This window comes from Toxotes jaculatrix, chromosome 16 (assembly GCF_017976425.1).
Source record: "Toxotes jaculatrix isolate fToxJac2 chromosome 16, fToxJac2.pri, whole genome shotgun sequence".
In the NCBI taxonomy this organism is placed as follows: domain Eukaryota; kingdom Metazoa; phylum Chordata; class Actinopteri; family Toxotidae; genus Toxotes; species Toxotes jaculatrix.
The window spans coordinates 13736070-13750190 of NC_054409.1; the positions used below are offsets into that span (position 1 = coordinate 13736070).

At 40.3% G+C, this 14121-nt stretch overlaps 1 protein-coding gene across 2 annotated transcripts in view; it reads right to left on the reverse strand.

The window, feature by feature from the left end:
• Window positions 1-1106: 1106 nt before the first annotated feature.
• The window catches only part of sardh (sarcosine dehydrogenase), a 35705-nt gene continuing 22690 nt past the window's right edge, over window positions 1107-14121 (reverse strand). Inside the window, exons 16-23 of one of the 2 annotated variants that reach the window (XM_041059407.1) lie at window positions 12974-13087; window positions 12186-12333; window positions 8986-9079; window positions 6298-6460; window positions 5811-5979; window positions 4893-5028; window positions 3018-3068; window positions 1107-2388 (exon numbers count right to left, since the gene is read on the reverse strand). In XM_041059407.1, the coding sequence (XP_040915341.1) occupies window positions 2260-2388; window positions 3018-3068; window positions 4893-5028; window positions 5811-5979; window positions 6298-6460; window positions 8986-9079; window positions 12186-12333; window positions 12974-13087 (1004 nt within the window). In that variant the 3' untranslated portion in view covers window positions 1107-2259. The remainder of the gene's footprint in view (window positions 2389-3017; window positions 3069-4892; window positions 5029-5810; window positions 5980-6297; window positions 6461-8985; window positions 9080-12185; window positions 12334-12973; window positions 13088-14121) is intronic. The other variant, XM_041059408.1, reaches the window with a different exon arrangement.

The window sequence follows — 14121 nt, forward strand, 5'->3', positions numbered from 1 at the left end:
GCTGAACGTGCAGCAACACACATCTGAGAGGCAAGTAGTAGTTATACATACAAATGCCTTCGTTTCGACCCACTTTTTTGGCTGCTGTTCACATAGTGTGTGTGATGAGTTTTGGTTTTTGTTTGGCCCAAACAGCGTTAACGTAAGTGGATGTAAACATGGATGGAAAATATACATATACATTCAGGTAGCTGACTTGTAGACACTCATGTAAACACAAAAAATTAACAAAACATCATTAATTACTGTGCATACCAGCACCTGCGTTTAAGACTATGAATCAGTTATCAAGGTGCTAAATTCGTGGTTTCGCTTTTAAATTCCTAATGTAAAGACTCAAATGACTTCTCCCAAAAAACCTCTACAAACTCAGGTAGTTGATTTGACACAATTAACATTTGTTATTTTCCACAGTATTATAACATGAGTCCTACAGTACAGTCCTAGCATACTACTGGATACTCTGCTTATAGTAAGCCTGTATTTTAAATTGAAAGTGTTCATTAATGAGGCTCAGGCAGGTTTCAACGTACTTTCTGCAGATGCTTTACAGTTAAAGTACTCTTGGAAAAACGGAGAGGCGATAATACCCGCTGCACTACTTTACTATGAAGCAGATGCACAAAGTGTTGAGTTTGATTCAACAGCAAAACAAGACAAATGGGAGCACTTAAGCATGTATGAGTTGTCCGCAGACAGACTCATTAAAGAACAATGTATCCTTTCAAAAAAACAAAACTAAGATCACTGAGTTTGCAAACAGCACCGACAGCAGATTAACACTGCAGAGCACAGCGACACGGGGACGGGATCAGAAAACAAAGGAGTTTTATCTGTTAACAGCTGCTTTCTGATAACTCTTGTTTTTTTCTGTCATTCCTCTTCAGCAGTGTTTTTGTCCCTGGCTGGTACACTTTGCCTTGGGGTATTTCTTTCTCCCTCTTCCTCCAACTCAGGCTGTCTGCCTCAGATTTAGATACCACATGTGCAAGTACACCTTCGTGTTTAGTCGTTATTATCAGCACAAACATCAATCTTTGTAATCTGACTCCAACTGCCAGCTGGATAAATAAATGAAATATTACACCACTACAATATTATTTAAAAAAAAATAAATTTAAGGACAAAATTAGGATTAACAGCCTGTTTCTAATAAAGGTCTAATAAAGTATACAAAGGCTCTGGTCACTTACTGAGAATTTATGTTATTTACTCTGAGTGAAAACACACTCACACAGATAGAGACAGACGGACGGACGGACGGACACACACACACACACACGGAAGCCCATTTCCTCCGTGATGAAAAACACAAGAGATCCTGTGAGTCATTATAATGAGAACCTGCCTAAAAACAATGACTTAGTGCTACTAAGTCATAATTTAAAGATACTAAATCCATTAGTTTGAGAAAGTTTCTCATTTTTCTGAGACATTAAGCTAATATTTTCAGATGCTAACTCATTTTGAGAAGGTTTCTCATTATAATGATGCACGGGATCTTTTTTTTATCCAACTGGCAGAAATGTGCTTTCTCACACACAGACACGGATCTGTTATTGTTTCTTTTAGCCATATTAATAGTGCTTTAGTTACAAAGGCAACAACTGTCTGTGCTTCTTATAAAGTATTACTATCACACCTATAATCATAGTAATTAATCAGATTGACTGCTATGCTAGTTCCTAGCTCCTCATTGATTTACCTCTTGACCACAAGAGAACACTGTTACTCTGAAATCCAGAGTGGGTATAAAAATGTGGACTTAGAACCTGAAGCACCCTCAACAACATAACAATCATAACAGACTCAATTCAACACCACTTTAACATCTTGATGCATTTTTCTGAATAAAGTGAATCGTTTTCATAGTAGTCAGAGGTAAAAAAACAAGGCTTAGTCTACACGTACACGTATTTTCCTTCTTTAATCCTTCTTTAATCCCTAGTCATTCCTTCTTTAAGACCTCCATCCACATGAAAACACTGTCAAGCCCTGTTGGCCAATGAGAAACCTGACAAAAAGTTATTACTGGTTATCCTCACTCTGGAAGGCGTTTTGTAAAAGATCCATTTTCAGTGACCTAAAAAACACAGTTTGCATGTGGACGCTAAAATACACAGAAAAAATACCAATGTATGTGTTGACTAGTGCTAAAACAGTTGCACCTGCATGTAAAAGAAAAATCTGTTGCACCTCTCTCAGCCTCCTTCTCCAACCAGAGTGTGTTTGCTTTAGGTTTTACATTTGTGGTCCTTCTCAAGCATAGATGCCCTTGACTCGTTTATTCTCAGGGTCAAATGGAGATTTGAGGTGGGCCTTGGCCTTGTACGTCACTCCCATCCTCTCCAGCGTAAACTCACCGCTCTTTATGAAATCAGCACTCACCTGATAAAGAAAGGAAGAGACAGATGAGGTAAAAAAAAACAAACAAAAAAAAAAAACGAAGAAGAAGCAAGAAAACACAGAGGGGGATAAGCAAGAAAAGGTAAAGAGGGATTTAAAATTTGAACTTTTCACTCTTTGTAAAAACTGTGTTCCCAACTGGCACAGCCATCAAGAATCGACAGTTTCACTGGGTTTCAAATTTGACTCAAGAGAACATTGCAGGAGTTATAAAACGCTGAAAGCAATTAATTCACTCATGAGTCAACGTCAGCTCCCTCGTAACACAGGGAGCTCATTTTCACTGACTGACTCCCTTTTCCCTCCCTGCAGCTCTCCCACTGAACTGTCACTGTCTCTCTCACACACACACACACACACACACACACACACACACACACACACACACAGAGCTCTCTCTCATCATTACTTAGTTTTTACTACCTCCATGTTGAAGGTTTTAGAGAGAAGAGCACTGAGGTCAGAGACTCTATCCAACCAGCGACTTTATTCAGGAACAAAGCTGCCTTCATTCCAGCTTAAAACGTCTACAACTGTATGACATTACAGCAAAGGCACCACAGGAAGGACACTAATGCCCTTGTCTCTGTATAAATGGAAAAGTGCTTTACATGCATCATATTCTGAGACCAAAGCTCGACCCAGTTAGGATCCAGATTTATCTGAAAAATAATTTTAAAATGTTTTTAGATAAAAACAAAAACTTTCTTCCTGTAAAATATTAACATATTATTAATGACTCGCCTTGAACTAAGGGGAGTAAACATAAATGTGTCTAATTAAATGTGTTTTGGGGTGACTAGCTAACTAGCTAGCTAGTGGGTTGTAGTAGCAAGCAGAGCAACATCAAGTTGGAGTTACGTGTTTGGATGCCAGTGGTGAAAAACTTGAATGTGTTTGACGTCTAATTTATTCCTTTCATCCTTTTCCTCCTCCTCTTTATCTCACAATGCAGGTGAGGGAAGTGTGGGTGGAGGATAGGCAGTAATCTACAGCTCCATATCACACAGTATTTGTATTTTGAGCGATCCAGTTAAAATCTGAGAATCCCTCTTGTCTCAGTAAGATGCTCCTAATGCCGTTTTACCAAGACTTCAATGAATTTACTTTATTCACCGTTTGCCCATTTTTATTTGGTGTTGTACTACACGCAGGCAATGCAGAGTAGCTACTTGTTTTCAGGAAACCACGAATACACCACTAATGCGTGACAGTACTCGGTCTGACAGCCAGTGTAATCGGAAGATATATTTTAATGGTTTACTCATTTCCTTAGTTATCACTGTAGCACACGGTAGTGAAATGGTGCATTGAAAAAAAAAGAAACTCAAGGAAGCTGTTTGAAAGAAAAAGAAAGAATCAAAGTCAAACCACTTCTGTGGCTCTCTATATGTGGGTCTGTTTAGAAGAGAACACACACACGCACAGGTATGAGGGATCTGGTCTCCTGTCACTCAGTATTACAGAACACATCCCTAACAAGCACATCACTGACTTCAGCGGTGTGTATGTGTGTGTCTTTGTGCACATGCGCTTGCATTTGTGTTTGTGCATTTCCAAACTCAAGAGCTTGACAAAGCCAAGGGTCAATCCACTTTGTTTTGCTGGTCACGACTCTGGGATGGATATTAAACGAATGAGCCCAGGCACGCCGCGCGCACACACGCACAAACACAAGGACACAAGCACAGAAGCACAGAAGCACAGAAGCACAGAAGCACAGAAGCACAGAAGCACAGAAGCACAGAAGCACACACACACACACACACACACACACACACACACACACACACACACACACACACACACACACACACACACACACACACACAGTATATGTGTCTATTGAGCACGCACTCAGATCTCAGAACCAGATCTAAACACTCGATAAATCACAGGAAGGACTTTATATTTTTAAAATTAGAAAAATTGTCTTTTCCTTAAAGCTCACAACCAATAACTTCAACAAATAATATCTGATCTACTGAATTCACCCACTCAAACTGTTCAATTGTCAAGGCTCTAAACAAGGCATTCTGTTCATGAACAAAGTCCAGAGAATCAGGTCGAGAGAGGTTGTTGTTGTCTGGAGCTGCCCTTTCACGCATGCAGCACATATCAGGAGACTGTCAGTGTGAGACATGTTTTCACCTATTGCAAATACCCTGTTTGGTTTAGGTGAGGGTTGGCACCTGAATAATGAGTAAAATTTCTTTAACAAGTTATGATAACCAAAGTTCGTAGACGATCTTTGTCAAATTTTGTTATAACTCGTCCACTAGCTTGTGTTTTGGGGCCATGTCAAGTTTCACATTTCTATGTCTGATGGTTTTTGCTCCACAAACGCTTTTAGCAGAGAAAAATAGATAATAATAATAATAATAATAATGATCAGAACAAAAACAATCGGGGACCCACAGTTTCACTGCTTGGACTCCTAAAAATATATAACTACAGACAGCCAAGAAAACAAAAATGAACATTACCACTCCTCCATCTGGGTTGCGGATATATCCATAACCAATAGTTTTGTCGATATAGAAGCCATAGTCCGCACGACGTAGGTGACCAACAGGAACTCCATTACGGAAGATGGCCTCCAGACCGAACATCGGTACTTTTCTTTGAGAGAGAAAGAGAGTGTGAACGTGACAGAGAGAAGGTTTAATTACATTCAAAACACACACCATACCTGCCCTGTTTCTTTCACACACTCATTAAATCAACTAATTAAATCTCAATTTGATTTAATGTTAGACTACACTCTAATACCATAGCCATTGTCCTGCACACACATATACACACACAAATATGAAACAACTGCACACATTCGCTCTAATCAGGACTATTAGGCCCATCCAGAATATTAACAAGATTCATTAAACATTCCCATGATAGCAAATTCCTGTTAATGGTTAAACTTGCATCTTCAAAATTCAAGTTTATAAATTGAGAAAAATATTTATTTATAGTTTAAGAGTGCATTTTTGTGTATATCTAACTGGCTTCATAAACCAAAATCCAAGGTTTATATAGTATTCTCTCAGACCATTTGAGGATGGTATCCTCCAGCTGACTATTAAATATTAATACCCACCAAACCAAACCAGTTGTTTGATTTTCAGTGGACAGCAATGAAATGGTGGAAGTACATCCTACACTTTGATAAAAATATTTTGAATGTTTTATATGTTTTCAGACAAAAACCTAACAGAAAAAAGATAGAAATGTTTTGTTCCAATTAACTGCTTCTCCATCCATTCTACATCTGGGGCTCAGAGGCATTAATCAGTATATAAAATTTCCTATAATGGCTAAATTTTCTGATGTCTTGAAGACATTTTGTTCACTTCATTTCTTTCTTTCTGGCTGACATATAGTCTCATGACAGAAGCTTTACTGACTCATCAGTGGTGAAGCAGACGATGCGCCTCCTCAGGCCCTCGTCCTTCTGTTTCTCCAGTCTATCACGACCCTGGAACGGAATGGGACTCTTCAGTTTACAGGTGAAGGCTAGCCCCGCCTCCAAGGGTGTGTCATCTGGGCGAAGGTCAGCATGCCAATGTCTATACCCTGATGAAGAGAGAAGGAGTTGAGGAGCAAGAATCACTGAATATGGAGATGTGAGCAAAAACCCTACACCAAAAACTTATGTATATTCCTTTTAAAATATACGTAGGCTTGCTCCTTTTCGTTAAAGGCCTATCATCAACATGTGGTCACCTTTAGGTGTATAACACCTGTATAAAAAATATTCCCTTCCATTCCTATGTTGATCTTGTATTAAAATTGCTGTAAGATCATTCACTGGCTGAATTCCAGATAACCTGCAACCTGAGCTGGATTTAGATGTTAGGATTAGTTTTTGTATGACCTCTTCTTAAAAGGTACCTTTCTCTATGCTGAGCGAGTCGATGGCCCTGTAGCCTGAGTTGATGATGCTGTGCTTTGCACCAGCAGCCATGACAGCATGGTAGACAGGAAGGCAAGAATCTTTGGGAATGTGCAGCTCCCAGCCGAGCTCTCCGACAAATGACAGACGCATAGCTCGCACCTGGACAAGAGAGGGGTAGAGAGGAGGCTTAGAGAGCTGGAGAAAAGCATGCAGAGGACCAGGCTGCCATGCCTCTGCTTGTGCTTACTCGCAGATTAACACAAAACACACACACACACTCCATCTTCATCCATCTACTTGTCATGCATTTTAATACAAACAGCAGTTTCCATGTGCTGCTGCCGAAGAGAGAGAGAAGCAAACAGACAGAAAGCAGCAGAAAAGAATGAGAATGGAACAGATGCAAGGATAAGATAAGGTGCACAAAAGGAGGAAAATGGGGAAAACGTAATCTCCTTTTTAGAAATGAATGTTGTGTCCAAACTGTTTTCAGTCTTGAAAGAGATTTAAAAAATGCTTCTGGGGTGAGATGCAATGGAAGGAGAATAAAGAGGGAGTGAGGTGACAGAGAAAACAGAACAGAGAAACGTTACAAAAGAAAGAAAGAAGTAGGGACTGGATGAACTACACTGAGGGTAGGAAAGGACATGCCAGAAGGTAAAAGTATTTGTCAGCCTGTGCATAATTCTAGTAATTTTATATGAATATTGTTCATGGTAACATTTTACTCATCACCTGCATTGTAAAGATTTGGGGAAGCGCAGCAAGAATGGGGTTGTATGGGGTAAAGAGAACTCCTATAGCTTTCAAAAAAAAAAAAAATGAATTTAACAGATATGATCTCAAAAACTTGCCTTTACACCTGAAAGTAAGCACAGAAAGTAGTCCCCTGGAAATCCCTGTACCTGCTGCATTGAATTGCCAAGCAGTTATAGAACAATTACCCACAAGAGGAGTCTCTCTCTGTCGTATGGTGGCAATCGGAAATTAGGAAAGTGTCAGTCACAAAGTAAAGCATTTAACCGCTTCAATCCAATTTAAAGAAGCCAGTGTATGAACATTATATGGAAGACAAGAGGAGATTCTGTCATGTTAGGCAGTGTGCAACAACAGCTACAACGACTTCCATGGGACTGCTTTCTGTGATTAATTTCAAATTTAATGACTAGGGTTTTGAATTAATTCAGTTGAATTTAAAATTTTCCTGTATCTGTCAGACTATTGTAATTGCAACATAATAATATGAGAATAACACCAGAATGGTTAAGATGCAAAAAACATGTTGTGAAAGACGAAGGAAAGCTAAGAAGAGGAGGAAAAGGAAAGTAAGAGAGTGAGAAAATGTGGAAGGGAGTGAAAAATTAGGAAAAAAAAAAAAACTCTCTCCAACAGTTTCCCCAGTGGGTGCTGTGACAGCCAGGCCATCTGGCCAGCCAGGGATCACCCTGGGCCCCATATGTACACCATGAAACTCTGGGGAGGACAGTACATGTAGGCCTGTGCTTGTTCACAATATACACTCCACCAGATACACAGACAACAAGCTTAAACACACGCAAACACATGGATGCCTCATGCATACTGTCACTCAGATTTACCGGGCAAACATCAAACACAGACACACAGCACAGACACAAGCACAAAAAATGCATATAAACATGGCATCATGTGATCTAACACACATGCCAGCACACTTGCTTCAACTGGCTAGAGAGAGAGAAAGACAGTGAGAAAGAGTGAGAGAGAGAGAGGGAGAGGGAGAGAGAGAGAGAGAGAGAGAGAGAGAGAGAGAGAGAGAGAGACTAATGAGCTATGAGGGGAGCAGAGGGCAGAGAGAGAGCTCTGTTCTCGCAGCAGTGCAGCCATTAAAATGTCACCCAGACAAGGCCAGCAACCAGCTGGAACACAGCACAAGCAATTCGCACATGCACGCGCGCACACACACAAACACACAAACACTCCTGCAGAGCTGTGAGAAGATGCTGACTGCAATCACTGGAGCGTTGCATAATTCATGCAAGAGCAACTAACACAGAGCAAGAGTGTGTGTGTGTGTGTGTGTGTGTGTGTGTGTGTGTGTGTGTGTGTGTGTGTGTGTGTGTGTGTGTGTGTGTGTGTGTGTGTGTGTGTGTGAACATATGTGTTGCTGCATGTGCCGGTACAACATGCTCTTTTTGAGGCCTGAAACACTGTAGAGGTCAAGTAGAGAAGCTGAGGCCTTACAGCATTATTGTTACTATTATTGAAAAGTATACATACATGACTTCCCCAGTGCAACAGCACTATAAACTTTGTTTTGAGTTTTGAGTTGCTAGACCTCGAGGGCAGAAGTAGAAAGAAATAGAAGGCGGAAAGAGGTAGAGAAACACAAAAAATGTGGGCAGACCTCACATCTAAGTAAGTCAAAGGGATGCCTTGGGACATGCCATCTGTCCCACACACACACACACACACACACATACACAGAGTCTACGATCTCTGTTGACTGAACCTTTGAAATAATGAACCGGTTTCACTCAACAGCATTTGATTTACATAAAAGTATTTTTTAATTAACTGCATTTTTTTTTTAATTTAACGAGCACTGACAGGGTTATTCTGAAGCTGACACATGTACCACATCCAATTACTGCAGAAATTAGTCGAGGCACCACGCAAGTGTGTGTGTGTGTGTGTGTTCTCACCTGATGTCCTGCTGCATTCACAACTTTGTGGGTAGAGAAAGGGAAACCTTCATTGCTCAGGTCTGTGTCCAACACCTCCTGAAGAACCTCTCGACTGCACAGACAGAGAAAACACATTTAACACAAATACATTTTTTACATTTACACCTATGTAACTGGTGTATTTCTCACATCACAAGTAATACTGGAACTATAACAAAATTAACAACAGTTCACTAATCTACATCATAAATATCACAAGAAAAAATACTACAAAACTTTAGCAGCAGTTGTTACATTTGCTGTAGAAATGTACCATCTCTCCTTCTCCCACAAACACAAACACACACACACACACTAAAAATCAATATTACATAAAGATGAGTCAACAGAAAAGAAGAACTAAGTTTAGCTTACTTTGCCACTTGTACAGTTGTATGTTTGTGAGTGGGCAGGTAGAGAATACAATGCAGGAGGCCTTTTCTAGAAGATATTTTTTGCAACAGTGTGGCAGGAAGCCAGGGTTGATGATATTTGGGGAAGGGTTCAGGTTACATTTGTGTGTACATGTTTGTGTATCTGTGTGGGAGTCCTTTTTTTCCTCTGAAAAGCAACTGATGTGGCCACAGTTGGATATAGAAGCGTGTATGCGAGTGTGGTCTCCTCTGTGAATAAAACATTTCTTGCATATATGCACAAGCATGCATATGGGGTTGATGCACAGACTGATTTTTTTCCTCCAGCTGTCCTCCAGTTTCTGTCCTCCCTCAAGCAAGGGTTTATTCACTGAACTCAAAAGCCCAAGAGTGAGGCCAATTAGCTATATATAATCAGTGAATGGCTCTGTTTGTGTGTGTGTGTGTGTGTGTGTGTGTGTGTGTGTGTGTGTGTGTGTGTGTGTGTGTGTGTGTGTGTGTGTGTGTGTGTGTGTGTGTGTGTGTGTGTGTGTGTGTGTGTGTGTGTGTGTTAAAGAGGTCTTGCAACCACCAATTTGTTTCTCTGCCTTGCTGCTTAAATATGGCTCTCAGCTGTGGATCAGAGGATGGATCCACACACACACAGAGCTCCCTTCCAGAATATCACATGCTTTCATATATTATAAATAAGGTTTATAATGTAGCAAACTGTGGCAAGCACCAGTTTCACCCTTTGGAGCGTGCTGCCAAGCTGTGTGAGAGAGAATCTGCAAGTTTAGTGACTGCCCTCTCCAAAGAATTTGAATGAGACATCTCAAGGAAGGAAAACACAGACAACAGCATTTCCATAAACGCTGTAATTTTCTCTCTCCTCAAGCTTTAAAGAGATCAATTTGCTTCATAAGACCCAAACATTGGAGGGCTGATTTTTTTGCAGTTCCTCATATGTGGCAGAAACAATCAAGAGAGCTCAGAATCATTACAGTGCTGTGCAGAGAGAGACGCCAATCTTGTTTATATTATCAACACACTCACACACACAAACAAGGAAACATGCAAACACAAACATTCAGAGTGCGTTTTGGATGCTCAAGAAAACTTTGAGCTGCGCCTTATCGAGTGTGTGTGTGATTCTTTAATATAATCTATAATGACATGCATATTGGGCTACTTCTGCTAGTGACGCAATGATTTCTGGTTTGGTGTGAGCAGTAAAAGCAAGAGGGACTGAAAAACATGAAAAAACAGAGTGGGGAGAGGAGACGGAGAAAGACCTGGATAAATTCTACACAGACATAAGGAAAGAGAGAAAAGAAAATGTAAGAGAACAGAAGATGAGAAAAGCCTCAAAGAGAAGAAATCGACGCAGCCCACACAGAGAACAGAGTGGCCTAACCCTGCTGCTGGTAAGAGGGAAGAACAAAGACAGAGGGCGCTGAGGTGGGGAGGAGAGGTGGTGAGAGGGGAAGAAAAAGATAGAAGAAGAGTTCAGAGACTCAGATCAGGAACAGGTAAAGGTGGCACGGCTTGGTCTTTGAGTGAAGAACAAAAGAAAACTGTAGGAAGCAAGAAGAAAGTGACAAGTTTGGGCTAGCTCCTATGTCCAAATGTGAAATACCATTTCTACCTGTGCAGCACACGGTTCCTAATCCTTAGATGAAGAAATCAATGGATGATGGTTCTGATGGATGAAAATAGGAATCCTGGGACATTTTCAGGTTAGGTAATTTTGAGTACAGAGTTACAGAAATCTTCTAAGAAAAATCCCAGGAATCACAAAACTGGAGATAAAGTGAGGAAGAAAGTGTTGAAAGAAGAGAAAAATGAAAAAGAAAATGCCAACGAAGAAATGAATTAGGAAAAAAAATCATGCAAAAGAGGAAGGATCTAGAGGATAATGGTATCTTATGAATTTAACTGTGTAAAGTATTTAAACTGTTTAAACTACCGTACATTAGATGGAAAAAATACAGTTTTTAATATTTAAAAACACAACGTGACCAAAGGTATTTCCAGATGTGTTTTCTTTAGGCATACGGCAAAAATATAATTTATCTGAAAGACCCACATTTTATAATATTCTTTTTAATAAAACTACTAAGAGTAGTGCAAAGCAAGCACTCTAACCCCATCCAAACCCCGCCAAGTTCAATCCATGTTGAGAGCTGGGTCCATTCAACCACACCATATGTTCATTTAGAAGTCAAAGTCGCTGCTACCATAATGCTTGGTGCTTTTAGAAGGGAGGGTCCAAGTAGATTTAGATGACAGTGCCGGGTCACGACAGGTACGACTATTTAAACCAATAAACCTCTAACCCAAGGTGTTAACTGTTGTTGAGACCCAAAGTGCAACTGCTCTGAGAAATCGTTGGAAAATAGATTTAAACATAAATCATTTGCAGAGTTCACACCGTCATGAAACAGCCAAGGGCTACATTTATGTGCAGCATTAACTTTGAACCTGTCTGCTTTCTGTCTCCTGTTTTCAGTCCACCTCTGTCCCTGCACTCACCTCTTATGGTTAAGGCCAAGTCTTGAGAACAGCCACTTAACCTGCTCTCCTCTTATCGATCCAACAGCTCATCTTGTTGGTTTCCCCACTGCTTGTGCCCAGGATGATCATAACCCATCTTCAGACCAATCATTTACCTTCTTCTTTTCTCCTCTCTCCTGCTCTTTGTTCTCACTCACTCCTTTTGTCCTTTTCTCACCTGAATACATAAATCATGACAATGTCTCCATTCATTCATAGCCTTCTTCCCTCCCTCCCTCCCTCCCTCTCTCCCTTCTTTTCCTTTCCCACCTCTTCGGCCCCTGGATGCTGATCATCCCCATGTCTTCAGAGTGGTCTGTCAGCTGGCAGCGGAAACCTTGGTCCTGAAGAACTGTTCTAATGTGGTTCCAGTTGTGTTCTGCTACACCTCCTCCAATGGCCAGGTAGTATGCATCACCTGGAGCGAAGGTGGGAGAGGAAAGAAATGATTAAGGGAAACAATGACAAATGGAACATTAGACAAGTACTGACCTGTCATATACCTGTTTTGACCTAGTCTTGTTTATGGATATATTCATTAAATTACTGCCTCCCAGCTACTCTAACATGGTACTACTTAATAAATGAATTTGTCTCTTCTGATCTTTGTGTACCTGGAGGTACCTTCAATCAGCTGCTATGGCAGCAGAGATAGGGCTAACTCACATCTGATTTAAGACCAGGTAAAAATGAGTGATTGAAGTTGGAAGGTAGATTTCAAACAGGTAGAATGGCAATGATATATGACAGAGAACAACATTATGAACAGAAGAACAGCAAGCAGAAGAACAGAATGATGAACACAGCAGTATTTATAGATAAACTGGGAGACAGAACAATAAACAGAACAGAGCAAAATGACAATAAATCCAAAATAAGATACAACAGAATGGCAGACATATCCAAGAAGAAATAAAATACAACAGTTAAAATGACAACACAACAGTGATGGAATGACAAAAAAAAAGGATGGAATAACATAGAATGCAACAGATATAACAACATAGCAGATAAATATGAAGCACACCACATGCACTCACACCAACACTGTTTCTCACCGTTGGATTCTGGTGCCAGGGGCAGGTTGGCAGCACCAGGCTCCAGTCTGCTCACTGTCAGGTCAGCCTCCGCCCCTCCTCTTTTATTCAACATGCAGGTATACACAGTGGAGCCTGAAACACACACATAAACAATTAATTCTGACGGAATAATATGTAGGCCACTTTAAGGTGTGCAATCTCTTGGAACCAAGCTAACAGAAATCTTGAAATTAAAAAAGAACTCAAATCTGATCAAATCAATCTTCTGTTTGTAACTGGTTCTGTGTGATTAATCCAGTTCCTCTGATTTTATGTGACTGTGTGGGTTTATACTTATGTGTGCATAAGTATAAATTTTTAATAACCTCAAGTGTACTTACACTTCTTTCACAACTTTGTTGTTTTTAAGGGGCATTCATTATCAGTGTCTGCCCCCAGGGAATACACTTGTCCCAACAACGTGAGCCTTGCCTTTTTGAGCAGCAGTTACCAAGGAAACGACTAAAATATGAACCCCATTAAAAACTGTAATGACTGATGAGAACATCACTTAACAAAGATATTCATAATGAAGACATCCTCATAGTAATTTACTAATGAATGAAGCCTGTATCTAATTACAAGAGACATAAAATGATGATGACACGTCTGTCATCCCTTGGCCGAAGGAGCCGATGGCTGCAGTGACATTGGTAATATGTGACTGTACCCCAGTCATCTCTCATTTGACTGTATGATTGATGACACAGTTTCATTCTGTCACAGGTATTAAAGAAAATGGTGTCGAAATATGTCTACGAAACTCAAGTTGGCCTGCTGGGGCTTTAAATATCCTCTGAGCAAGTACTGAATCTGTAACTGCTTTAAATCAAACACTGGAAGTAAGAAAGAGTTAGTGGTAGACAATAAGGCAAAGAGCTGGGTCAGATGATGGGTCATTTACCATGTTGAAAATCTACCTTTGTAAAGCAACTGGAACGAGAGCTGGTGGTCTCCGTGAATGGAGGATAATAACACTGAAGTACAGGTTAGCACAAGAAATCCACAAAGAGGCTACAGAAAGTGAATTAAATATTGCTTTAAGAGGTATCGCACGGGTAAACACACCTTCTGTTTGTTGTTTGTGTTTGTTAAACACTAGCTGTACAAGCTTAAAGCAGAACTCC